Here is a 26,056-nt window from a genome sequence, read left to right on the forward strand (position 1 = left end):
CGCTCTCGGTGTCTCTTGACTTTTCTCGGGTCATTCAACCAACGTAGTAACTAACGCACATTGTCTTGTTGCCGAAAAGGTGACAAAATCCGAATGGAGAAAAAAAAACGTAATGCACGAAAAACGTACAGATTTTGAACTTACGGCGTACACATTTAAAAATCTGTGCTCACTTGTACAAATTATGCCAAAACCGTACAACTTGACAGGTATGTAACTGTAACTAATTATTTATTTAAAAGTAAGATTAAAAACACTGCTCATATTCTGGCAACCCAGATGCAGTGAGAGGTGTCTGGGAGAAGGAACTGTGCAAAAATATTGACAAAAAGGTATGGAAAACAAATTTGGAGATATGCAAAACCGATTTCTATTTGATCCCGAATGAAAGTAAAAATATTATACATTACACATACACACATAGGGGCATGCGGTATATCTCCTAAACGGAGACATTTTTTAAACTTATCAGTTTCTAATCTGTGTCTGAAATGTGAAATACTGAAATAAGTTTTTTTTTTTTTTTTAAACCCCAAGGGATATTTGATATAGCTTGATGTGTTCCAATAAACAAAAATAATTTGACAATAAAGTGTAAAACAACGCTTTAAAAAAATCTGCTGAGTCAGAAGTCTTTAAACAGCACTAAATGCAGCATTATACTTGCTTTTTGGGACTTGGGCTCCCTTCTCAATGAGGGGCAAGGTGTTAATTCTCATTAAACGCTTTAACAACAATGAGGGTGAATTTGGGGAGTTTACTCTCAAACAGTGAGTGTTGTCTCGCTAACAAACATCCTAAAGCTAAGTTGTTTTTAACTGGTTTTGGTGTAGCCTTTAAATGCTATTTTCCACATCGCCACTGATTCATCCACGTGGGAAAAATTGTACGAGGACTGAAGTGGTCGCTTCTTAGGACGGTGTCATTTATTAGTGGCACGAGTGTAGTCGGTCCTTACCGGGCTGCCGACGGTGTCCCTCAGCGCTCGGTACCACTCGTTGACGAGGATGTCATTTTCCGTCTGGATCAGGAGCTCCGTGCCCTGCCGGGTCTTGACCTGTAGATGAAGTGAGGTCTTAGAAACGTAGTTTTTGACTTCTTAATTTGTTTTTTAATGTCGTTTTTTACTTCGTTTTTAACATGGTTCTTTTATGTAGGTCTATATAATTGTTGGTTCTTGCCTTTTTTGCTCCTCATGTGTTTGTAACCTGGTTTTGGTCTATCACGAAAAAGGGGTCTTGGACATTTTTTTCTAAACTCACTTGACACGTTTCGACTTAATTTACAACTTGACTCTTGATGTAGTTCTTGGAACTTGGTTGCGCCCAGCCAAGTCATGGGCAGAAAAGAGGGTGTAGAGCATGGGGGTCCAAACCTGTCCTCAAGGGCCACTGTGGGTCCTGGTTTTTGTTCGTACCAATCGAGCACAGACAGTTAAACCAATGACGTTTGTGCTAAAACAAGCAGCACCTGACTGCAATCAACTGATTACACTTGTGAGACACCAGATTGGTGAAAGGTCGTCCTCATGATGGGTTTGAACAAAAACCCGCACCCACTGCGGCCCTATGTGGAATAGTTTGGACACCACTGGTGTAGAGCAGGGGTTCCCAACCTATTCCACTAAGGCACACTGTGGGTGCAGGATTTCATTCTTACCAAACAAGATGACAACACTTTTTCCCCAATCTGGTGTTTTACAAGTGCAATCAGTTGATTGCAGTCAGGTGTGGCTTGTTTTAGCAGAAGCCTCATTGGTTCAACTGTCTCTGCTGGATCGGCTGGAACAAAAACCAGGACCCACAGTGTGCCTTGAGGACTGGGTTGAAAACCCCTGGTGTAGAGGGTGTTTGTACATAAAGCCATGTTGTTAGAGGCTTTCTTAAGACATTTTCAGAAATGTAATAAAATAATAACTTGTTTTTTGCTGTCAGCAGTGCAGGAACTCCAGACAAACAAATAGTATCCAAACAGTAAAAAGTCCTATTCCCATAACATGTCCTCATTCATTGAAGTCCATAGCAAAACGAAGTGCACCTCTATCACATGCTTTTTGCTGGATTTGTCCTTGGTGGCCCAGTCCACCGAGCTGCCTTTCAGGTCCACCGTGAACTCAGGTTTTGACTGACCGCCGCCAAACTACACACATGCAAAAGAAGACAACGGACCATCACATATGGCCAAATAATCACCATTGATTTTAATTGAAGGTGACATTGACGCACCCAACTAGAACCTCCTCCTTGGCCTTTGGTGAAAAGCAGCGTGGAACCTTGTAAAACGGTCCAGGAGGAAGTCCAGTTCTTCCTGTGATGAATGATTAAAACTAGTTCTTAAAGGGAACCACAGATAGAAAGACGTTCTTAAAAGATCAGTGTTAGTACAAGTTATAATAATTTGATATCAAAATCCCTCTTGATGTTTTCGTTTTAATAACATTTGTAAATTTAGTTTAACGCTGCTGGACTTCCATAGTGGCACTCTGTAACTACATAAACATGTCATCTGTTCTGCCCTTCCAATTTCCACATTTTTTCCATTTGTCTGCCGCCCTGGTTTTTAATCCTCTCCCATCTCCAGGTATTTCAGTCCATTATTTTTTTTTTCGCCTTGCTTTTACGGCCTCTCATCGCGGTTTTCCCTCTGTTTTTTTCTTTTAATTCATCCCGACCTGCTGTCACGGACCCTTTTAGCGATCGTGTGTTTTTTTGTGTGTGTTCAATAAACACTTGTAAGCAATCTCTGCTATTCTTGTCTGCTTTCTGGTCAAGCCTCGCTTCCGCATTTGCGGATCGTTCGTTGTTTTTCATCTGAGGATTTGAGTTACTGATTGCCGCTAATACTAGTCTTTCTCAAAAAATTAGCAGATTGTGATGAAGTTCATTATTTTCTGTAATGTAATGATAAACATAAGACTTTCATATAGTTTAGATTCATTACACACAACTGAAGTAGTTCAATCCTTTTATTGTTTTAATATTGATGATTTTGGCAAAAAAAAAAAAAAAAAAAAATCAAGAAAAATCAAGAAAAACCGAAAATCCCTATCTCAAAAAATTAGCATATCATGAAAAGGTACTCTAAAGAAGCTACTAACCCAATCATCTGAATAAATGAATCATCTCAAAATTCCTGAGGCTTTTAAAAACTCCCAGCCTGGTTCATTACTCAAAACCGCAATCATGGGCAAGACTGCCGAACTGACTGCTGTCCAGCAGTCCATCATTGACACCCTCAAGCAAGAGGCTAAGACACAGAAAGACATTTCTGAGCGAATAGGTTTTTCCCAGAGTGCTGTATCAAGGCACCTCAGTGGGAAGTCTGTGGGAAGGAAAAAGTGTGGCAGGAAACGCTACACAATCAGAAGAGGGGACCGCACCCTGAGAAAGATTGTGGAGAAGGGCCGATTTCAGACATTGGGGGACCTGCAGAAACAGTGGACTGAGTCTGGAGTAGAAACATCCAGAGCCACCATGCACAGCCGTGTGCTGGAAATGGCAGAAGCGATTGACCTGGGCTACAGAGAAGCAGCACTGGACTGTTGCTCAGTGGTCCAAAGTACTTTTTTCAGATGACAGAAAATTTTGCATGTCGTTCGGAAATCAAGGTGCCAGAGTTTGGAAGAAGAATGGGGAGAAGGAAATGCCAAAATGCCTGAAGTACCCACAGTCAGTGATGGTCTGGGATGCCAAGTCAGCTGCTGGTGTTGATCTTCTGTGTTTTATCAAGGGCAGGGTCAATGCAGCTAGTTATCAGGAGATTTTGGAGCACTTCATGGTTCCATCTGCTGAAAAGCTTTATGGAGATGAAGATTTCATTTTTCAGCATGGCCTGGCACCTGCTCACAGTGCCAAAACCACTGGTAAATGGTTTACTGACCATGGCATTACTGTGCTCAATTGGCCTGCCAACTCTCCTGACCTGAACCCCATAGAGAATCTGTGGTATATTGTGAAGAGGAAGTTGAGAGACACCAGACCCATCACTGTGTATGAGCTTTAGGCCGCTATTGAAGCATCCTGGGCCTCCATAACACCTCAGCAGTGCCACAGGCTGATTGCCTCCATGCCACGCCGCATTGAAGCAGTCATTTCTGCAAAAGTATTGAGTGCATAGCTGATATAATGAATTGAAGGTTGACTTTTTTTGTATTAAAAAACACTTTTTTGTATTGGTCGGATGAAATATCCTAATTTTTTGAGATTTTTTTGGGGGGGGATTTTTGGTTTTTCTTGACTTTTTTGCCAAAATCATCAATATTAAAAGAATAAAAGGCTTGAGTTACTTCAGTTGTGTGTAATGAATCTAAAATATATGAAAGTCTAATGTTTATCAGCACATTACAGAAAATAATGAACTTTATCACAAAATGCTAATTTTTGAGAAGGACTAGTATATCGATAAACAATACACGTACGATTAATGAAGAAAAAATAGCATCGTCCTTGTGGTGTTTCTTTAATGTTGCCAAAAGCATGGTCTTAAAAACTCCGTTAATGCATCGTTAGTGAGGAGTGGAATAAAAAGAGAATCACGTTTGCTCACAATGTGTCTCACGTGCTTTAAGTACAAATAAAGTACACGACAGTCCTCTTAGATCTTAATGTGCAAAATAAGGCGTCATTATAATCTTTTGGGCAGAAAATGATACGAATAGCCAGCAATTAAACTAAGTTTAAAACATTTATTAATTCGTTTTCTGTGTCGCTTATTTACCGGGACGCAAGCTTCGGGAGCAACATCTGATAAATCTGAGAACACCGTCAGAATGATCAACAATCTGAACAGCGCTTTTACGTGACAAAAATAAGGTAACTGTCTCGGTAGTGGCAAACTGCATCAATGTTTTCATGTGCTGTGATGCACGGGCTAGCTGCAAAAATAATCAAACTGCTGTGTTTCACTGGATGCTCTAATCATACGTAAAGCACACAACAGCTCTGGATGCTAACTATCTCCATAATAATATTAGAATAAGTTGGATCACACAATAGTTTACAGTGAAGATCTGCAAACATTATTTGACATCAAACACTCTCCTGCTCCATCACTAGAGCAGTTAAAGAGTGACACTGACAAGTCCAGCAGCGTGGCCTTGTGACGTCACCGCCCTGCGACATCAGCAATAATGGCGACAAAACTAAACATTAAGAGGGGTTTTAATATAAAATTTTTATAACTCGTACTAACATTTACGTGCGCATTTACATTTACACGTCTTTCTATCTGTGGTTCTTTTTCAAATTCACACAATAGAAAGTAAGAAAATAAAAGTTGCACTCACCTAACTTTCTTGCCATTCTCTGTGATCTTTGTCACATTGAGCACACCGCACTTCTCTGAAGGCTAAACACAGAGACAGCAAGATGGGGTGGGGGGTGGGGGGGGGGGGGTGAAACAGTGCGAGCGAGCAGGTTAGACATGCGTTACAAAAACAAGCATTGATCATCACAGCAGGACTGCAACACCAGCACCAACAGCAACACCAGCACCCCACACAAAAGCTCTGCTCTTTGATCTACATTCAGGGAAGCAGCTAAAAAACAGCATTGTCAAACGCACACACAAACCATAGGGCAAATTAAAGGAAAAACATGCTCACTTGATCAAAGAAATAAAACCAAGGTCAAATCCAACAGCGATTGACTGACGACAACCCATGCAATGCAGCTCACTCAGATTGCTTTAGAATCCGATTTGATACGATTTACTCCAATTATGTTACGACCTACTACGATGAAGACAATCTTTTAGAATAATATAAAATATTGATACAATATGCTCTAATTGTGATTTGTGATCCACTTCAATTACAAATCATTCAATACAATTCAATCCAAGAAATATGTGTGATACATTCTAATTCTGTTATGTTCTGGACTTTTCACTCAAATTATATTTTGTTAAAATCTGATACCATTCAATCAAATTACATTAAAAAGTGCTGAAATTATCAGATGTAAGCATTCACTAAAATTTGCTCACAATTAAATTCTGTTAGTGCCAACAATAACATTAAACCCACTTAATAATTCACTAATTTTGACCAGATACAATTCAGTAGTCACACAAGGATTTTTCACAGTTACAATTCATTTCAATCAAGGTCAGAAAATATTCACTCTAAAAATGTTCTAATAAGATCCGATTCAATTCCGTGACAAATTCGACACGATTGACTTCAAATACAAAATACACTTTTTCCTTCATTAATAACATCTAGAACATTATGTTTTTCTCTTCACAATAATTGGACAATCTTATTCTTTTAAAATTTTAATAATATCATTAAAATACAGAAAATCTGACAGCTCAAGGTGCCTCGATAAATCCCAGTGACTTGGTTCTTTTCCTTTGTCACATCCGAGCACAAAGCCCAACAAGTCAATTTGACCGCTTCTGCTGGTTTGGAAAGAAAAAAAAAGTACTCCTTGGCTGACTCAAAGAAGCTGAAAAAAAAACCCCAAGGTTTCCACATGGGTTCCATTCCTTTCAAATGATGATCATGACTCCTTATTGTACACCTTTCCCAACCAATGTGGAAACCTTGCAGGGTTACACAACATGAGTGTTGTTCCGAGGGACTTTTACTAACAGAGGCAGGGCGCCTAGGTGAAGAGGGACTGGAGTCAGAGTCTGGTGAGGGGGGTGTGGGGCTCAGAAGTGAATCCTAGTGAGGAGAACACATGGGTTAATAACCACAAGAAGCACAGGGTGTGCTCATTTCAGAATATTTGCTGGTTCAAAGACTTTGAATGACCAACTACTTTTTTGAGGATCTTTTAAGGCTTTTAACTAAGAACCTGTATTACTCTTTTGGAACTTTTTAGGATTTTAAAAACACTTTTAAGAAACTTCTTGCAGTACTTTTAATCAAAACTGTTTAAAGGGACCCTTGGACTAAAAGAGCTGTAGGCTCTAATAAGCCACAATTGTTCTCTTTTACTAAAATATGTTATTTGAAACACATAAAATATTGCCATCAGATTTAAAATATAATATTTAGTACATGTTTTGACCTACCGAAGGCGCCATGTTTTATGCGCGCGATGGACACTCGGGGTGATGATGTGGTTTGTCACTGTCACCGACAGCGAGATGTCAAACACATGCGCACATCGGTTAAAAGCGGCGAGTACTTACTAATTCTGTTTTTATTAAGTCTTTTATTACTTTTTCAAAATACTTTTTGCATGTGTTTCCCTCTCATACCTTTAAGCATTGCGTTTTCTTGTGGTAGCTTTAAAGCAGATTGTTGATCTGTTGACCACATTAGTCAAGTAGCGTATTTAAACCACACTTATTTGATTATTATTTATTTGAAATTACTACCTTGAAGTATTTTCCTAAGGCATCTTTCGTATGTTCTGTTTGTATGCATCTAAACAAAACAAGCTGAAAGCGCACGGTATTACTTTGGGTGTCAAATTCGCCTCTTATAGGAAGTTTCTGCGGTGTAGCACATTTTGGCAGAACACAGGTTTTGTCCTACTCTCGTCTCTTCTCATCCAGTCTCTCCTGTTCATTTTGCTTTTGCTGCTCGTTTTGTAAAATACTGACTGTGCTGTCATACTCATTAATGTTCCTCTCGGGTTCAAATTGAAAGGGCTGAACACATGACATGTTTATGTTGCTAGTGTCATACTCTGCAAGCCCAGCAGCGTAACCCAGCGACATCACCGCTCTGCAAAGACAACAACAATGGCGACCTACTAGTTAAATAAATTTTACAAATTGTATAAAAACAAAAAGAGAGGTTTTAATATCAAATTATTTTAATTAATAACAACGTTTGTCTTTTAAGGACTGCAAGTCTTTCTATCTGTCACTTTCAGACTTTCAAGGCACACTAATGACTTTCAGAACCTTGAAAGACTAAAATAAAAAACTTTTTATGACATTACAGACGTTTTTCAGGACTTTTGGGGCCTTATTATTATTTTTAACTTTGTAAGGTCCTTTAAGACTCTGTGGGACATTTTAAGGTCTAGTAGGACATTTTAAGGCTTTCATAATGACTCTTTAGGGCTTGTTGAGACCTTGTCTTCGAAGGACAGCTAAAGATTTTTAAGGCATATAATCCTTTAATGGTGCAAGTGACTATTTTTAGTAATTTAAATTTTTAAAAAAACTCCTAATGACCAGGCATCCTCATACGTAGACGTCTCATTTTACATCTCAATATTAACATTTTATGATACAAAAATCTTTAGCTGTCCTACAAACACACTTATGTGTGTATAAATTCATGAAATGCTAATAACATGAAAATGAATACAATTAACAAAGACAGACATCCAATTAATTTAAACTTTGAGGAGTGCCTGTGAATACTCATGCATCAGTGCAAATAGTAGCTGTCAGCCCTTCTGGTCAAAATGGATTAGACGTCTAGTGCCATCAGTGGCATTGAAACATAAGTATTCAGAGCCAGTCCTCAAAGTTTAATCTTAAGACTTATTAGGATCTTTTTAAACCTTCGAAGAACCCCGATACATTCAGACATCATAGGAGTGTTCCATGTACATTTAAAGATCTTGTAAGTTGTTTAAGAACTTTTTAAGATCCTTTAGAACACCATGAAACTTTTTATGGTTTTAAGTAGGCCGCTTTGATTATTTTATGCAAATATTTGGTGATAAAACATTTACTATAATATCCAAGGGTTCATCTTGTTTCTTTCATTACGTGTGCTTTCCAAGTGTGATATGTTCTATAACCATAAATGCTGCAACTACCCATAGTTCTGATGGTGGAATGATTGCCAAAAAGTCTGAGGGAAGGAAAAGATTATCATCATGCGAAATGATTGGTCTTTCAGGGGAAGAAAAAAAAAAAAAAAGAGGCCCAGCTGTGGTAATCCATGCACATGCTGACATAGACTGACTTGCTGCTTGTACGGATGCAGGCGGGCGGAACCGGTCCGGACTGGTCTGAGTTTCAACATCCGCTGCAAAGCAACCAATCTACAACTGAATCCTTTATTTAGTTCCCAATACAACAGGCCAAAGCAGTGCGACCAGCGATAAACGCAGCACATGGGGTGCATTGACTTGGTCATCATTTACTGATAATTTTACATGAATATTTTTTTCTTTTTTTGGTGACCCACCTTGTCGCTGGGCTCTTGGACATAAGCACTGTGTCTCCACTTCATTAGGACAATAGGCTCCACGCTCTTCCTGTCCAAACTGCGAGTTTTGGTGGCATCGGCAAGGTGTTGTGGTGGAGAATGGTTGTACTAGAAGGAGAAAACAGGAGTTTTTGTAATGGTGTATACATAAAACTAAACAATCCTTTCTTCAGGGTTGCTTCCAACGACGTCTAGAAATGACAAGCATCAAGCGGTGGCTTTACACCAACATGGCAACTTTAATGTTTGTTTTACTGCATGGCTTACTGAAATCCTTTGTGAGTCTTTTCAACATAGACATGCCTCTCAAATTTTATGTTGCTAAGGGAAACTGGGGGGCAGTTTACATGGCAACTCTGCGACACAAAGACGCAATGACTGAGTAGCGGAATGGCCTCGTGTGCATATGATGTCGGCGAAGACGAAAAATTCTGAATCCTGCCTCCAAAGTGCAAGAATTTGATTGCGGGGGATGGAGGGGGGGCTTGCTCCGCATGCATATCAAAGGCTCCTCGCGCCGATAACGTCAGCACTCGTACACATTGGACGTGCGCAACGGTGCTACTAAACATTAAAAACAGCAAATATGGCGGAATGTCGGCTTTAATTTAATGTTTTAATAATATTTTTAAATTAAATATGTTGAATGTTTCCATTTTTGAGCCTTTTTGAACAAAAGAAAAATGCCATTGTGGGCGAGCATATTTTTTTCCAGGTTGAGAAGGTTGGTGGGGTCAAAGTGCATCATTCGCTGTCACCTTGTAAATCTGCACTGCCCTCTAGGGCTTGGCATGAATACTATATCGTTATCATGCGGAATTGTGACATTGTTCGAATGGAGACGGGCCCATAAAAATGCAAATTTGAAATTTTTCGTATTCACCATGTAAATGGCCCCTGGATTTGGGGTCTGAATTTTCAACTACGCTCTGTGAGCCATTTGTCTTTGTAGGACCACACCACTGGACTGACTGACACTCAAATGGTTGCCTTAAACCAAATGTATACCAAAAATCATGCTCCTAAGGTGTGTTGCACCAATACCATTTTTGGCACTATTACTGATTCTGATACCTGGCTGTGTGGTATATGCCGTTGCCGATACTGTACCAGTACCATTTTTTTTTTTAAATGACTTCATACTCACTTGAATGTAAAGTAATTGCCATCATAGCTTGGTCAGACACTGCTTAACCCATTGGCTGCCATTGATGGCGCGAGGTGTTCAATCCATTTGAGTGGGAGTTCTGGCAGTGAATGAACGAACGTACACCTTCCTAGTTAAAATAAATTGGAGGTCTACTAGTGATAAACTCATTTCAATTCACAGCAGACGCATGAAAATACATTTCATCGCCCCAACCAAAATGGTTTCTGGGCGACCATGTTGGTAGGGATGACGTTCCTGTTAAAGTCCATCCAGTGACAATAAAATTAAGTCGGTCATTCACTGCCTAACCTCCCACTTCAAATGCATTGGACATCTACTAGTGAGTCACAGCAGAAAGATGAATGGACGTCATTATTACAGCAGCATGCGAAGTTAGCAGCCATCCTTGGTGACTGGTCTCGCAATCGGACATCCAGGCATTAATGGCGTCACCAGCCACAACAAAGCGTCGCCATATTGAAATGGGGTCAAAAGCAGTTGCTCTGTCGAGCATTGTAGTACAAACGCGTTGAATTTTTGTCTTATTTTCGGTCTTTTTTTCCGTTGGAATGACTAAAAGTTGCCGTGTTGCGGGTTCTAACTCAAGGAAGAGTTCGGAGCCGCATTTGAAGTTCTTCATTCTTCCCCGTGAGAAGAAAAGGACATGCAATTGGCTGAAAGCAATCAATCGAGGAACAGTAAAAGAAGACGCTTCCGTGGACCAGGCACATTTAAGTTTGCAGCCGACATTTTATTACTGGTGAGTAAACTTTAATCGATTCTTTTTTTGCCCCAATTAGCTGCTAGGATTCAATAGACTAGGCAGTGGTTATTATTCCCGGAATCGACAACTCACAAAGCGTTATTTTTCTTTTGCCATGAACTGCTCTGATCGGTCTATCGGTATATTATTGGCCTGGTGGGAATTGGTTATTTTGCTGTGACGTGTTCACGGCTAAATAACGCTTGGAGGCGAATTACCGGTTACGGCACAAATATTCACCCCATATATACTACCAGTTTTCTTAATTCCACACAGTACATCAGTACTTCTCAAATAGTGGGGCGCACCCCCCTGGGGGGCGCAGAGCGATGCCAGGGGTGGCGCGTGTGACCTCGGGGAACATGCTTTTTTTTTTTTGCCGTACTAGAATAAAGTGTACTTGCACATCCACTCAGTGGGTGGCAGTAGCGCTCTACTTTTCAAAGTGCGCGCAGTATTTTTGAAGTAAGCAAGAGCACACGGAAGAGACTCATGAAGAGCTGGAGAGCTGTGCGCCGTTTCCGAAAGCCGTTTTCCGGCCGGACTCACGCAGCGACCCACTGTCTTCTCCGGTTCTTACGTGTCCGTCCGAGAAGTGCCATTTTCGGCTTGGGATCGTCACGACGACCGCCATCACCTACGGTTCTCTCTCGGCCGCCGTGAATGTGCTGTTTTCGGGCCGTTTGCGTTTGACATTTAATACAGAGATAGATGATGAAAGACCACTGTTTGCTGTGTCTAAAAATGATTATAGCGGACAGCCGGAAGCCAAATCATTTAAGACACCACTTAAAGACAACAGACCCCAATCTCATTGATAAGCCGCTTGGTTGTTTTTCAGCGAAAACGTGCCGAATATTGCCAACAATCGTCCCACTTTGTCAGTGTTATATCAGTAAACCAGTGAGCACTGTTAGCATGTTCAGTGCAAAATAACCCCACACCATTGCAAACTGGAGGTGATAATGTGAGCAGGGAGTAGCGAAAATAAAAACTGTCCTTCTGTCCAAAGACACTCTTTTTTTTCTTCTTCTATTCAGTTTTGTTTTTTCAGTCAAATTTTTTGGCATATTGTCCTAATGAGTTAATGTTTCTAATCAATTTGAATTTGTTATTGTTTACAGATTTTTTTTTTCAGTATCAAATGGTCAAAAATGTACCTGAAGTGTATTTTTGAAGTTTGGATGTGACTTTTTTAAAAAAAAAATTATTTTTTAATTTAGGCAAATTGATGCGCGTTGTGTTTTCTGTTACAAAAAAAAACAATGTTAATAAAGTTTTACTTTATAAGTTGATGTTATTTTCTCTAAAAGAAAAAAAGGATACAATGTGAGGCAGAGGCGTACTTATAATAGTAAAATTATAGACAAATAATACTATTTACAGTGGCGGCAGAGTTTGGGGGGGGGCGCGAAACATTTACGTCTTCCTTGGGAGGGGGGGGGCTAACAGAAAATAAGTGAGAAGCACTGCAGTACATATTCCACGTAATTGATAAAGGTCAAATTACTGGGTGACTTAATGAGGTAGTTGTAGATGTTTCCGAACTCCACTGCAGAAAATTCCTTTGGATTGTTTATCCAGCTATCAGCTGCAACTTTGTATGGGCAGATTTGCAGGCCAATACACGCTAATTTTAAGTTGTATCGCCTCCTCGTGTATGTCGGCAGTGACTCGTGATAATAAATCATGTTTAAGACGTTTTTATGAAAAAGAGACGCAAAACAGCTGAAATATATGAATTTCAGACGTTTGTCTACCTGTGGGTGCCCACCTCTCAAAATGGCGACACGTTGCTATGCGAGATGACGTCATCGTGACATCACGCCGACTGCGAGACTTGAAGAGTAAATATTGCACAGCATCGGCACGTATTTCCTCATTACTCCTTGATACCGATTAAGTAATTTTAATACTGTATTGGTACTTAACAAACTAAAGTTTCAATACAGATTCTTGTTATAGTTTGCCGTTTTCTGGTGAATCTTTTACCTTTGGCAACTCCCATTCGGACCTGGAACCATCTGCGCTGTAGTAATATGGCCGACCCTGCTCGTCCATGTGTTTTAACCACTGTTGTTGAACACACAGACACACAGTAAATTGACAATAAGAGACAAAAATGAACATCACAATGCGTGGTCACATCAAGAATTTCAGACTTCCAGTTCTTGCCCAAGAATGCCAAGCAAAGCCCCCGAGAGAGCGGAAAGTGGTGAGATACCTTCTCGTTAGTATAGTGACTGACGTACAGCGTGTGACCGTACTCGTCCATCCCTTCCGACCAGCCGCGAGGCGGCGAGCCATACTGGCTGTCAGACAAGCTGGAGTCTGCGCTGAAGCACGCGTCCTCAGAACACAGAGGCCCCAGGCGGCCCACCGACAGCGACAGAAAGGGGAAGAAAGACGGCGAGAGCGATAGGGGAGTGCTCTTAATGTGGAGAAAGAAAAGAGAGAGGAGAAGGGAAAAAAAGCTGAAGTCACTTTCCACCAGCATAGGAAAACACCAGGAAAACACCCCAATGGACAGAGCCACACTTGACATATGGGGGGGGTCCTTACAAGAGCAAAAATAAAAAAATCTCATTTGTAGCCATAAAAAAGATACCATTATTAAATAGCAAATTATTCATTTGTGTTTTAAAAATAACTCCCATATCATATCTGGCGCTCTCTACAAAAGACCAAAAAAAAAAAAAAAAAAAAAAAAAAAAAACAAGGACAGTTGTGCAGCACGCAGAGTGAGATAGCAATATTTTCGAGAACGATTGTGTACAATGCCAGTTGTGGTCTACAGGGGGCACTGTGGTATAGCTTGTTCCGTGTATGGTGTGTGTGTGTGTGTGTGTGCACGCATAAAAAAAGGACAAAAAGCATAAAACGTTCCTTTTTGCTTTTCAATTTATTTCATTTGCACCTTACAAGCTGCTGCTGTTTTCCAGTTTAATACCAGCATCATTGTGACACTTTCAGTCGAGCTTTGGCCAAACAAATTTAAAGTGTCCTTTTTATAACAATATTGAGTTATGCAGCACTTTTTACACTGGGTACAAGCTTATATTAGACCCTTCCACAGTGCACCTAAAAGCAATCATCCCCCATGTTGCTGCTCTGTAAAAATAACATAGACATAGTAAGGAGTAAGAGCGGCGAAACAGTCACTGCTCTGTATAAAAAGCTTGCCAATCAATTGGAATAGACATTTTTTCGGCTTTGAAGGTAGTAGCAGATAGCACCTGTGTGAAAGGGTATGCTACAATACCAGGACACTAGTGGGAAATATAACACCTTACACATGGCATGTAGTGTAGCAACAAAGAACTAGGCCTGCAAGCAGGACTGAACGGGCCCTCGCAATCTAGCGCAACTCGGACGTCACGCAACTCGGACTGTGTGCAGGTCAGGGTGGTGGCAGATCCTCCTCTCTAATCATCTCATTAGAACCTAACAAGCTCGAAAGTCGCCTCTTTACATTCACACACCTAACAGATTAAAAAAAAACCTATTGGAGAGAGTACTACAAAAAAGGAGGTACTACTGAGCTGTGCAGCCAAGCCCTTATTAAAAACCAAAATTAATATTCTAACTGGGCCAATTCGACCAAGTGTGCCAAATATTGTGGCTCTATAAGCTGCCTGAGTCTCTGAAAAAAAATATTTCCTTTCAATGGCGAATAAAGGGTCGTCACGGCAACAGACAGAGACACGTGGACATGGGCCGTAAATAAGTATTTTAATAGGTCTTGAAACTACAATGACCAACCTGAAAAGAACTGGACATGTATTGGAAAAACGAGTGACTTTCTATTGCCACTAGTTGGCGCTGTAGGGTTGATGCAAATGACCCCTACAAGGCCCTTCAGGGTATGACTCTCAACAAGCACGGGAAGTTTGGCGCAGATATGTTGTATATCTGCCGAGTTATGACTGTTCAAAGTTTTGGGAGAGAAAAATTGTTGACAGTCATTTTCACTTTCCTGTTTGGACCCCTCCGCTTCAACGAAACTTCAATATTTTTCATCAGGCACCTGAAGACAGGTCTTAAGGCTTCCCTTATGCAGGTTTGAGGTAGATTGATTTTTTTCCTTTAGAGGAGGAGTGTGTCCCGTAAAAAAAGGGCATTTCCTGTTCCCACTAGGAGGCGCCAAGCACAAATGGTAAATTTTCAATCCAGTCCTGCTCAGGCTGGTATTCCTCACACACAAGCCGGATTTAAAATAGATTGAACGTTGTATGAGGGAGTTATCAGTCATTTTCCGAATTTGGCGTTTAGCCGAAAAAATGGACGACTTTGGCACCTCGCCTAGGTCAGGCCCGTGAATGGAAACACACCATTTTGATAAATTAAGATTTCCTATGACTCATGAACAGTCTCGCCACTTTTGAGGATGATCAAACTAATTCCCTCCGTGCCAAGGTCTCAAATGTGCACACTGTATATCGATAAAAATTTCACATTCAAACCAAAATACCCGATTTCCTGTTGGGTTTGGAATACGCATGCAAGAGACTTTTTGGAGCAGTTTTGTACAAGGTATCGACTCTCCGAATTTCATCCCTCTACGTTGAAAAAACCTAAATGGAGAGGCCTTTTTGAATATTTCAAGGGGGCGCCACTGAGCCAGTTTGTTACATGTTTTCGTAACGTTGCAAGATTATTGAACGTTATGCAAAGCCACATGTATGTCTAAATTTTTGTGAGTTTTCGTGCATGTTCAAGCCTCCAAATGTAAACTCCTACTGTGAACCGATAAAAATTTCACATTCGATCCAAAATACCCGATTTCCTGTTGGATTTGGAATACGGGTGCAAGAGACTTTTTGGAGCAGTTTTGCACAAGGTATCGACTCCCCAAATTTCATCACTCTCTGTTAAAAAAACCTAATAGGAAACGCCTTTTTGAAAAATTCAAGGGGGCGCCACTGAGGCATGTTGTTACATTTTTTCGTAACATTGCAAGATTATCGAACGTTATCCAAAGCCGCATGTATGTGCAAATTTTGGTGAGTTTTTGTGCATATTCATGCCTCCAAATGTAAACTCCTACTGTGAACCCATGAAAATTTCACATTCGATCCAAAATACCCGATTTCCTGTTGGATTTGGAATACGGGTGCAAGAGACTTTTTGGAGCAGTTTTGGATAAGGTATCTACTCCCCAAATTTCCTCGCTCTATGTTGAAAAAACCCAATAGGAAAGGCCTTTTTTAAAACTTCTTTCTGTCGCCACTAGTTGGCACTGTAGAGTTGATGCAAATGGCCCCTACAAGAACCTTCAGGGTATGACTCTCAACAAACACGGGAAGTTTGGCGCAGATATGTTGTATATCTGCCGAGTTATGACTGTTCAAAGTTTTTTGCGTGACAAATTGTTGACGTTCATTTTCACTTTCCTGTTTGGACCCCTCCCCCTCAACGAAACCTCAATATTTTTCATCAGGCACCTGAACACAGGTCTTAAGGCTCCCCTGATGCAGGTTTGAGGTCAACAGATTTTTTTCCCTTGGAGGAGGAACCTGTCTCGTAAAAAAAGGCATTTCCTGTTCTCACTAGGGGGCGCTAGACCTAATGGGTAATATTTCAATGCACTCGTGTTAAGGGTGGGATACCACACATACATGCCAAATATGAAAAAGATTGAACGTTGTGTCAAGGAACTATTAGTCATTTACTGAATTTGTCATTTTGCCGAAAAAATGGCCGACTTTGGCACCACGCCCAGGTCAGACCCGTGAATGAAAACGCACCATTTTCAAAACTTAAGATTTCATATGTCTCCTGAACAGTCTCACCAATTTTGAAGATGATCCAACTAACTCCCTCGGCGATAAGGTCTCAAATGTGCACCCTGTAAATCGATAAAAATTTCATATTCGATCCAAAATAACCGATTTCCTGTTGGGTTTGGAATATGGGTGCCAATGCTTTTTTGGAGCGGTTTTGGACAAGGTACAGACTCCCCAAATTTCATTGCTCTACGCTGACGGACCCTAATGTTATAGGCCAATTTTAAAATTTCAAGGGGGCGCCACTGAGCCATTTTGTTACATTTTTTTGCAACGTTGTTAAATTATCAAAATTTACAATTTTCCGCACGTATGTGCAAATTTTGGTGACTTTTCGCGCATGTTCAGGCCTCCAAATTGGCCGTTTTCATTTGCCCTGAAAAAAAAAAAAAAAAAAAAAAAAAAATAATCCTTTGCAAAACAATAGGGCCTTCGCACGCCTAGTGCTCGGGCCCTAATTAAGGAACACGTCTGTCAATATTCTAGCTTTGGAGGTAAGATCAAAGTTCAGGAAGTAGTGTCAAATCACCTGTGTGAAAGACATGTGACGATATGTTCACCAAACAGGGTGATCCTTAAAGTGCCTATGACAGCAAAAAGCATGTTTTTTTTCATATTTTCCGTGGTCTTTATGCTCCTGAATGAAATGGACTGCTTGGATGTGTGTGTGGAAGCGATCGCTATATTTATTTAGTTTTTTGAATCCCGCGCCATGAAAATGAGTGACTTCCGGCTCCAGTCTCGTGTCGAGAAAGAGGGCGCTGTGACGTGTACAGTAGAAGGAGTCCTCTCACTATCCAGCCATACCATTGTATGAGAAGGACTAAAGATTCAGCTGATATTGCGGATTAATTTGTTTATTTTTCACATCACGCCAGCCAAACGGCTGCAGAAAAAATTTGCTGCACCAGGGAGAGGCGTGAGCTTTTTGGGGTTTCAAAAGGTTCCCATTCGCCGGTGGATATTGGCCAAAACAAGCCCTACTACAAGGAGGTGAGTAAACATCGTGTTTTGTATTATGTCAAATACTGGGATCATTTTAATAGATAGGTGGCTTGCATTTTCTGGCTGACATGCTCCTTCTCCACTCGGCCGACGACACTGGGGGCTTGTCGCACATCCCCCCGCCGGGAGAGCTCTATACTCGGATTATTGCCCTCTTCATGTGCTCGATCAGAAATTGCAACTTTGTGTTAAAAATAGCCGCGAATACAGAAGACCATTATGGAGTAATTTTGCCATGTTGTACTAAATAAATGCATTTTTATTATTTCATATTCCATTTAGCACAAGATTGTTATTTGTCATGACCATACCATTTATTAAGCAATTGGGAAAAATACTTCGATAAAAAGAATATCCTTTAAAAATATTGGAGTAGAGAGACTGAAACAATGACATTTTGCGGCCCTCTTCATTGCATTTTCCTCATTATGAATATTTCCCCCTCAATGGGCTGCATACTAAATCAGATGAAACCATTCTCCCCGACGTCATCCACATGTTGGGGACGCTAGAGCCCTATAACGGTAGGCGTGGCTAGACGGCGGATTAAAACAGTAAATTCTCGTCATCTGCGCTTTGCCAAATTGTTGTATATAGTCGAATCATCTCAAAATATGATTTTAATTCACATAAAAATGCTATTTTTTTATCCTGTCGTACGCACTTTAAACATAGGGTAGTTTGGATGGCATGGGATATTGGCTCAATTAGACTATTTAGCATTTATTTATCCTAGTGTTGACAGCATAAAAAAATCATCCTGGGATGTTTAGTGGATGTGTGAAAAATTCTGCTTCTGCAGAAGGCAACTAAATTCCTTACTTTGTTGGATATCTGGATAGAGAGTGTGTGTTTTTTTTTCCTCTTACCTCTGCACTTTCTCCTGTGCTAGCATTGTCTCCACGGGAGCTACTGGCATCACGGGCTCGGGGAGGTTTCCAAGTCCTCTCGTGGCTGCAGCGGTTGTAGTAAAAGAGGCGTCCGTGCTGGTCCTTGTATGACTCCCAGTCACCCAGAATCTGCAAGGGAGCACCCGCCGGAAGGGGGGGCGCCACAGACTGCGTGATCTTCAGCTCCTGCAGGTTGCTGTACACAGGCGAGTCTGGCCGGCCACGGCCCGACGATGAAATGCTCTGATAAGACAAGAAGAAAGCAAAGGAAATGTGATAATTAAGAGCTAATCCTCAACAAAATAAAATCTGTTATCTTTGTATGAAAACGCAACAAAACAAGAACAACGTAGCAACGTTACTATTAACCTTTCACCTAACTTGATTCACTTGACATTGTAACGTTTGGAAAAGCGTGATGAGGGCAGAACAGAGGAAGGAAGTTGTCAAGAAGCTGTGTCGGATCAAATGAGGAAATGAAACTGACACACATCAAGAGGCGGGAAGGAGCATCTGACACAAAGTTGAAAATGTACTCAGATAGAAAGAACCTCCAAAGTGGCACAATGTATACACAATTGACAAAGCGTGACTTGCGAGACTTTAGACCTCATGAGTGTCTGGACAAGCATCAATCATTCAATATCACAAGCGTTTTATCGCAATGCAGAAAATAGTCAATAACAGTCTTATGACATTGGGCCTAGAAGGGTGAGTGGTTCTTCTTTATTTTGGATTTTCTATCCCCCTCACTGTACACAGGATGAGTTTGTTTTAACACTTATTGTTAAGAGGGTTAAAAAGGGACATTTAGTGCTCTGTGCTTACACAAGTAGGTCTTCACAAGTAACTGAAAATAATTTTTTTTTACCATATGTAAAAATGTTTATTCATTCATAAGAATGTTTTAAAGTATAAGAGTTTAGTAAAAGATACTTCTTAAAAGGCATACACAGGTAGTCCCTGGGTTACGAACAAGTTCTGTTCCTAAGCTGGCGACGTAACCTGAATTTCAGCGTAAGGACTGAATTTTGCTTCTGGTTGGGGTGATGGCGGAGTGATGTCTTAGACACTACGTTGTCACTGAGCATTCAAAGTTCTACGTTAAGGGAACGCGTTGCTCTGTACGGTAATTCACCGCCAAGCCACGAGAGGGCTGTGGGTTTGTACGATTTTGGGGAACTCTTGTCGAATTAAGTTAGTTTTCCTCCAGTGATAGACAGCAATGGCAACGGAGATGGAACGTGTGTATTTGCAGCTACAGCTAATCAATATTGAACAACAAAATGTTGTTAATACAAATATTGAAGCGTAGGAGACACAGAAGATGCTGCGAATGTTTGAAAACGGCAGCGCTGTTGTGCGGAACCGGAAACAACATACTAAGCAGACCAATTAGAGTCCTTTGAAGTTTATGTCACGACCTGTTGACGAGACGCGTAGTCAGGATTTTTTGGAGGTGCATGTCAGGCTACGGCATAGGGTCGTAAATCGGGTCTGCGTTAACGGGTTAGGTTCACTGTCACCGCAACGCAGAAGCATGAATCAGCCTTCAGTCAGAATCAACCCTTTAAGTACCCCTAAATACCCTCTATCGATAATCGATAATGGACAAAATGGCGTAAAGTCAAAATCACAAGTCAGGTATGTCATAACCTGAGCACTACTAAAATTGATATTCTTTCATAGCAAGTGATTCAGACTCAGAATTTTCAACTTTTTTTTTTAATGTCCCAAAAATTGAAAAAAATTGAAATAATGCTTTTTTTTTCTCCTTTTTACAAAAAAAAAAGAAAGTGAAAATGCATTTTCTTTAAAAAAGTGGGAAAGTGAAAAAGTCATTAGGGGGGAAAAAAGTTCTGATCTATGTCACAAATCTCAAAATTTCAACAACTTCCAAGTTTCAGAACAGAAACACGGCTCGAATTGCCTAACATTGTGTTTACACAAGCGATAAACATCGTCAATGCTTTCTTTGCTGTCGAGGTGTTCACCACCACCACCACCACCGCCACGAAGAACTCCTTCTTAACAGCCACTCAAGCTGAAACAGTCGCAAACCTCCAACTTGTCAATTTGACTCCAGCATGGTGACAGCGTGTCGCTGCAAATGACAGCACAGTGAGCCGGCGGGCGACTTGTCAGCGCCATTTCACAGCAATGCCACCGAGGGCGCAGAGTCATCGATAATGCTTGTGTCCCGCAGCCCGTATGTAATGATTTCAAACAATTTACCTCTTGGTGCAAGGAGAGAGCACGGCGACTACTCCTCATCCGTATGACAGCCATCGTACCTTGCTTGACTGTACAGCGACGAGCGATCACGCGAGTAAACACGAGGGCGCGAGTCAAAGGGGAAGTCAGACCCTTCTTTGACGGTTGAAACGGAGAGGATGACATGATCCTGGTTTAAAAACTCCGCAAGACCACATCCTGCTCTTGTGGTTGTGTGGAAATTCTCTGAAGCGCAAACATGAAGAATTTTTACAAAATTAGCATCACTTATAACCCTTTCACAAGCTTCTTTGATCGTGCCCGCTATGAAAAGACCGGCGCTTAATTTGGTCTCAAGATCTGTAAAGGCTCTAGCACCAGACCAGCAGTACAAGTGGGAGTAATTTTGCAGTGCCCCATTTAAATTCATTTTGGTACCGTGCTTTCAAATATGAATTAATATGTTTGACTGGAAAGTTTTGAAAGCGCTTACAACAGAAAGAGTCTTGTTTAATACAAAGTCTGTATAAAATAGGTTTGGAGGGAGTCCGACTTTCAAAAAAGGAACACAAATGGCAAAATTAAAGAGATGATTCTTAATGTCGGCTCAATCTCCGTACCAGCACTGGCACCAGCTCAATGTGAAAGGGATAGAAGAGAGAGAGTTATGAAATTTACAGCCTCATTAAACGTGCATGGTGGTACTATGGCCTCAGTGATGGCGCTAATGGCGTTTATCTTTTAGAGAGCAGCTGTTACTGGCGGACATCTGCTGCTACCAGCTGATCAATATGGAGTTCAGGAAGCGTGGAGGTGTGGCGGAATGCTGAACATGTTCACCTCACCTCGGTGCTATGGCAAAGCGGCGTCTTAAGGGAAAGTCATCAGAGGATAGTTAATCAACCATTTGGCCACAATTTGAATTTGAAAGTTGGAACCTACTGACAGAATCTAAAGGGAATTCTGGAAAACGGTCAAATTTACAAATTAATGAGCCATTCCCCAAACCAAAATGGCAGACTTCCTGTTCAAATTCAGGTACTATGTGTTCTTTAGACTTTTTTGTTGGGCTTCTCATTTATAGACATACCTATTAAATTCTATGTGCCATGCGAATATTTGGGGGGGTAGAACTTTCAAATAAAACGTACCTAGGACAACTGTATCTGTGAAATAGAGCTGAACAATTAACATAGATCGCTTCAACAGAGTTTTTTTACCCCTGCAATTAGCTAACCTGACGAAGCTGTTCTTATTTTTGTATTTTAAGCTGTCAAACGATTAAAATCTTTAATTGAGTTAATCACAGCTTGAAAATTAATTAATCGTAATAAATCACAATTCAAACCATTTCTAAAATATGCCATATTTTTCTGTAAGTTATTGTCGGAATGGAAAGATAAGACATATATACATTTAACATACTGTACATACGGCAAGTACTGTACTTGTTTATTATAACAATAAATCTATAAGATGGCATTTACATTATTAACATTCTTTCTGTTAAAGGGATCCACGGATAGAAAGACTTGTAGTTCTTAAAAGATAAATGTGAGTACAAGTTTTAGTAATTGTATATTAAAACCCCTCTGTATGTTTTCGTTTTCATAAAATTTGTAAAATTTTCAGTCAGAAAATAAACTAATAGCTCGCCATTGTTGACGTCGCCGAGCAGGACGTCACATCGGGCTCCCTGCCGTTCTTCCACAGTGTCTTTAACTATGTAAGGTAGTGATTGAAATACACCACAAGGTGTCAAGGGCGAGTTTTAAATTAATTAGAGATCAAGCCAAGTTTTTGTAGTACGTTTTGCCTCTCGACTGACGTCGTAGTTTCCGGGTTCATTGTACCTTTTGTTCACTTGAATGTTGACTTCACAACGTACGAGACCTCTGATAGCTTGTATATAGTGACAAAATATTGCCATCTAGTGTATTTGTTGAGCCACTGATTTTAATTATTATTAGTAGCAGTAGTTTTTGTTTTATTTTTATTCTATTTGTGATTAAATGCGATCTTTATGTACAATTTTATTTCCTATTTTGATTGTCTTGGTTTTTACGTTGTATTGATTTAAATGTGATTTTTATGATCTTCATGTGATGTAAAGCACTTTGAATTGCCTTGTGTTGAATTGTGCTATATAAATAAATTTGCCTTGCCTTGCCTAAACGAAATGTTTGAATAGAGTTTTACCAACGTCTGAGTAAGTTTTATGTGTATTTAGCTGTGTATTAAGTGTATTAGCTATTTTGATTGGGAATGCCAGTTCTCTTTGCATTGAGCGTTTTTCTTTTTGTGAACATTATTGTTTTTGAGCGATAGGAATATTCATTTTTGATGTGCTTTCAGTAAATTATGCTGGAGCGACTTAACTGTTCTGCCCAAATGCATGATGGGAAGTTGGGCAACCATGACTTTTTTTTTTTTAACCTGTCCTGTTCAGCTGTTTGACACAGAGAATGGAAGTCTAAGTGCCCGGGTTGTCTGAACAGTTTTAATGTTTCACATTGAGAGTCTGATATACTCCCATTGTGATCATTCAAAATACTTTTTTATTATGACAAAGCAGCGAACAGGAAGGGATTATGGGGGGACAGAAGAAAAGCAACACAAGAGAAGAAAGAAAAGAAACACATACACAAACAACAACAAGAAATACATAGAACATCTAGACTAATTATTAATATGCTGGTGCCATCGTCAGCGAGATGTATTTCCGGTTTACACCATGTGGGGGCCTATTGGCCAGTGAAAGAGGGGGACGGGGGTGGGGGTGTCTATACGCTAAGTGATTGAAAGAGGTAGAGTGTACACAAATCAGTTCTGTGATCTAATACCCAGTAATCATGTGAATCTCTTATGAATGTAAGCCCGTTGGCGACCAACCCTACGCCGCCCCATCGCCAGTCCCGGCACCAGGACCCCCAACCCGAGCATGCCCAACTGCATCCAGCAGCGCGCGAGCCCCACCGGACGCGCGACAGCCACGCAGACGGGCGGAGAAGCCGCGCGGGAGCCAACCCAGGGCCACGGTCCCCACCCAGCCAGCCCGGGAAGGGAGGGTGTTTGGGGGGTCGGGGGGTCAAGCGCAGCCCATCCCTCCTCCCGCAGCCCAGCAAAGGAGCCATCGCGCCCCCCCCCCGGGATCCAGGGTGGTCCCCCGGGCCACCCGCGCACCCATCAACCGGCCTTCAGAGATGGCAGGAGGGGACGCACTACCAACCCCACGTCTACCCCCACCCCCGCCCGCTCAACCGGGCCACGAGCCACAGCCGCAGCCCCCCAACCGGCACGGCACGCCACGGGAACCCCAGCGGCCCACTAAGCCCAAGGCAGGACAGGGCCCCCCGCCAGTGCAGGCAACACCGCGCTGATACATCGGCGCCCAGCCAGCGACCCGCGACGGAGCGCAGGGCGGATGGCCAGTCAGAGAAGAGGGGAAGGCGGAGGCAGGAGAACGCCGAGGAACTGTAATGGGGCGATGCAAGATCGGAGCCCCGACCCCCCCACCCCACCCCCGCGGCCGGCAGCCCAGGCAGAGGGGAGGCCACACCCCAGGAGCCACGGCATGAGGAAAAAGTGTGGGACCCACCTACCACCCTATTACTGTGGCTGCCAGGTTCCCGGCTGGCAGCCATCACCCAGCACCGTGATGGGATTGTGAGGGGAGGGTAGTCCAATGTATGCATTAAAATAGGAGAGCTTGGCTTGGGGGAGTGGGACCACCGCATGGAATTTCTGCCCAGCCGCCCGTCCCACCGCCCTTTGCCAGAGCTCTCCTGTGGAGTATGATGTGTGTGGTGCATTTAAAAAAGGTGCAGGGATGGGGGGCCTGTCGTGAGGGGGCAACCGTGAGGTACCCCCCCACCCCCCCAACAGGTCCCGACCATCCCACAACCTTGGTGTGTGGTGCATTAAAAACAGGGGGGAGCCAGGCCAGGACTGTAAAGTCCCGTCCCAACTCTCCCCGGAGAAATGTATGAGCATGTAAGTGAGAGTGGAAGATATTTACAGTGCCGAAGTGAGAAGTGCGTGAGTTAAGAGGCAGGCTCCTGCGGGCATGGCCCCGTCCACCAGAACCACCGGCCGCAGGGCGGGAGAAGCGTCAGGGCCCCGATCAATCCCCGCCCCAGACCACCCACGGCGCCTCCGCGACCGCCCCCCCCACCCACCGAGCACTCACCCCGCACTCCGAGCAGGCGCCACGCCGGCGACCAGGGGACGTCCACCCCACCGGCAAGGGACAACAAGCCCCACCCAAGGCCCCGCGGGCCCCAAGAGGCCCCGCCAGCAGGGGGGCAGCGGCAGCCGCCGCGGCCCAGAGAGGCGGACGGGGCCGGGGACAGACCAAGGGGACGGAAGCGCACCCCCTACGACCCACCCCGGGGCCAGGAGGGCCGCGCGGTATGACACCAGAGGGCACCTCCCCGGCACCCGGTACAGGGAGACGCGGCTCCGGCCGGGCGGACCCGGGAGGGAACCATGGCCGCCGCATACACCCCTCGGCCCCCACCCCAACTCCACGCCACCCCGGCCGGCCAGGGGAAGGGCCGCGGCTGCGGCCCCGGACCGGCACCCGCGCGGCACCCCCACCCGCCCACGACACCGGCGCGCGCCCGACGGGACCCCCGCACAGCCAGACGCAACCAGACAAGCCCCGGCTGAAAACCCCGGGGGCCAAGACCGACGGCGGGACGGCCCAGGGCAGGACGCCAACAAACTCCACCTGTAAAGCTGACAGAAGAAGAGGTTTATCAAACACCATTAGATGTGTGCCAAGGACCAGTGAAGTGTATTATTTAAGCATAGTTCCTTAATTGTTCCAAGTCTGATAAGTAATATATAGGGTGTTCCAAAAAAGTTGCATATGTTCCCCAGCAGCTGGAAACCAAATTGTCCATGGGTTTCTTGGTACATTAAACCCATTGGCCGACTAAACTGTGAAGGAAGAAAAATTATTTATTAAATGCTGCTGGGAGTGTATAAAACAGTTCGGATTTAAACATGTCCAGTTTTCAGCTGCAAAAGGATCCATACAACTTCCCTGGACACCCCGCATACATCAATTTATGTATACATTTTTATTATTTTTGTGACATTCCTTCACAG

General features: G+C 42.5%; 1 protein-coding gene across 6 annotated transcripts in view; it reads right to left on the bottom strand.

The window, feature by feature from the left end:
- The window catches only part of LOC130930366 (rho GTPase-activating protein 12-like), a 97,138-nt gene that overhangs the window by 38,918 nt on the left and 32,164 nt on the right, over positions 1–26,056 (bottom strand). The window contains exons 3-11 of one of the 6 annotated variants that reach the window (XM_057858269.1): positions 18,707–18,970; positions 13,271–13,477; positions 13,039–13,119; positions 9,113–9,241; positions 6,596–6,670; positions 5,285–5,346; positions 2,226–2,307; positions 2,038–2,139; positions 959–1,057 (exon numbers count right to left, since the gene is read on the bottom strand). In XM_057858269.1, coding sequence (XP_057714252.1) covers positions 959–1,057; positions 2,038–2,139; positions 2,226–2,307; positions 5,285–5,346; positions 6,596–6,670; positions 9,113–9,241; positions 13,039–13,119; positions 13,271–13,477; positions 18,707–18,970 — 1,101 coding nt within the window. Of the gene's footprint in view, positions 1–958; positions 1,058–2,037; positions 2,140–2,225; positions 2,308–5,284; positions 5,347–6,595; positions 6,671–8,887; positions 8,951–9,112; positions 9,242–13,038; positions 13,120–13,270; positions 13,478–18,706; positions 18,971–26,056 lie in introns of all 6 variants that reach the window. The other 5 variants (XM_057858270.1, XM_057858272.1, XM_057858271.1 and 2 more) reach the window with 5 other exon arrangements.

The sequence above is a fragment of the Corythoichthys intestinalis genome, chromosome 14 (assembly GCF_030265065.1).
Source record: "Corythoichthys intestinalis isolate RoL2023-P3 chromosome 14, ASM3026506v1, whole genome shotgun sequence".
Classification (NCBI taxonomy): domain Eukaryota; kingdom Metazoa; phylum Chordata; class Actinopteri; order Syngnathiformes; family Syngnathidae; genus Corythoichthys; species Corythoichthys intestinalis.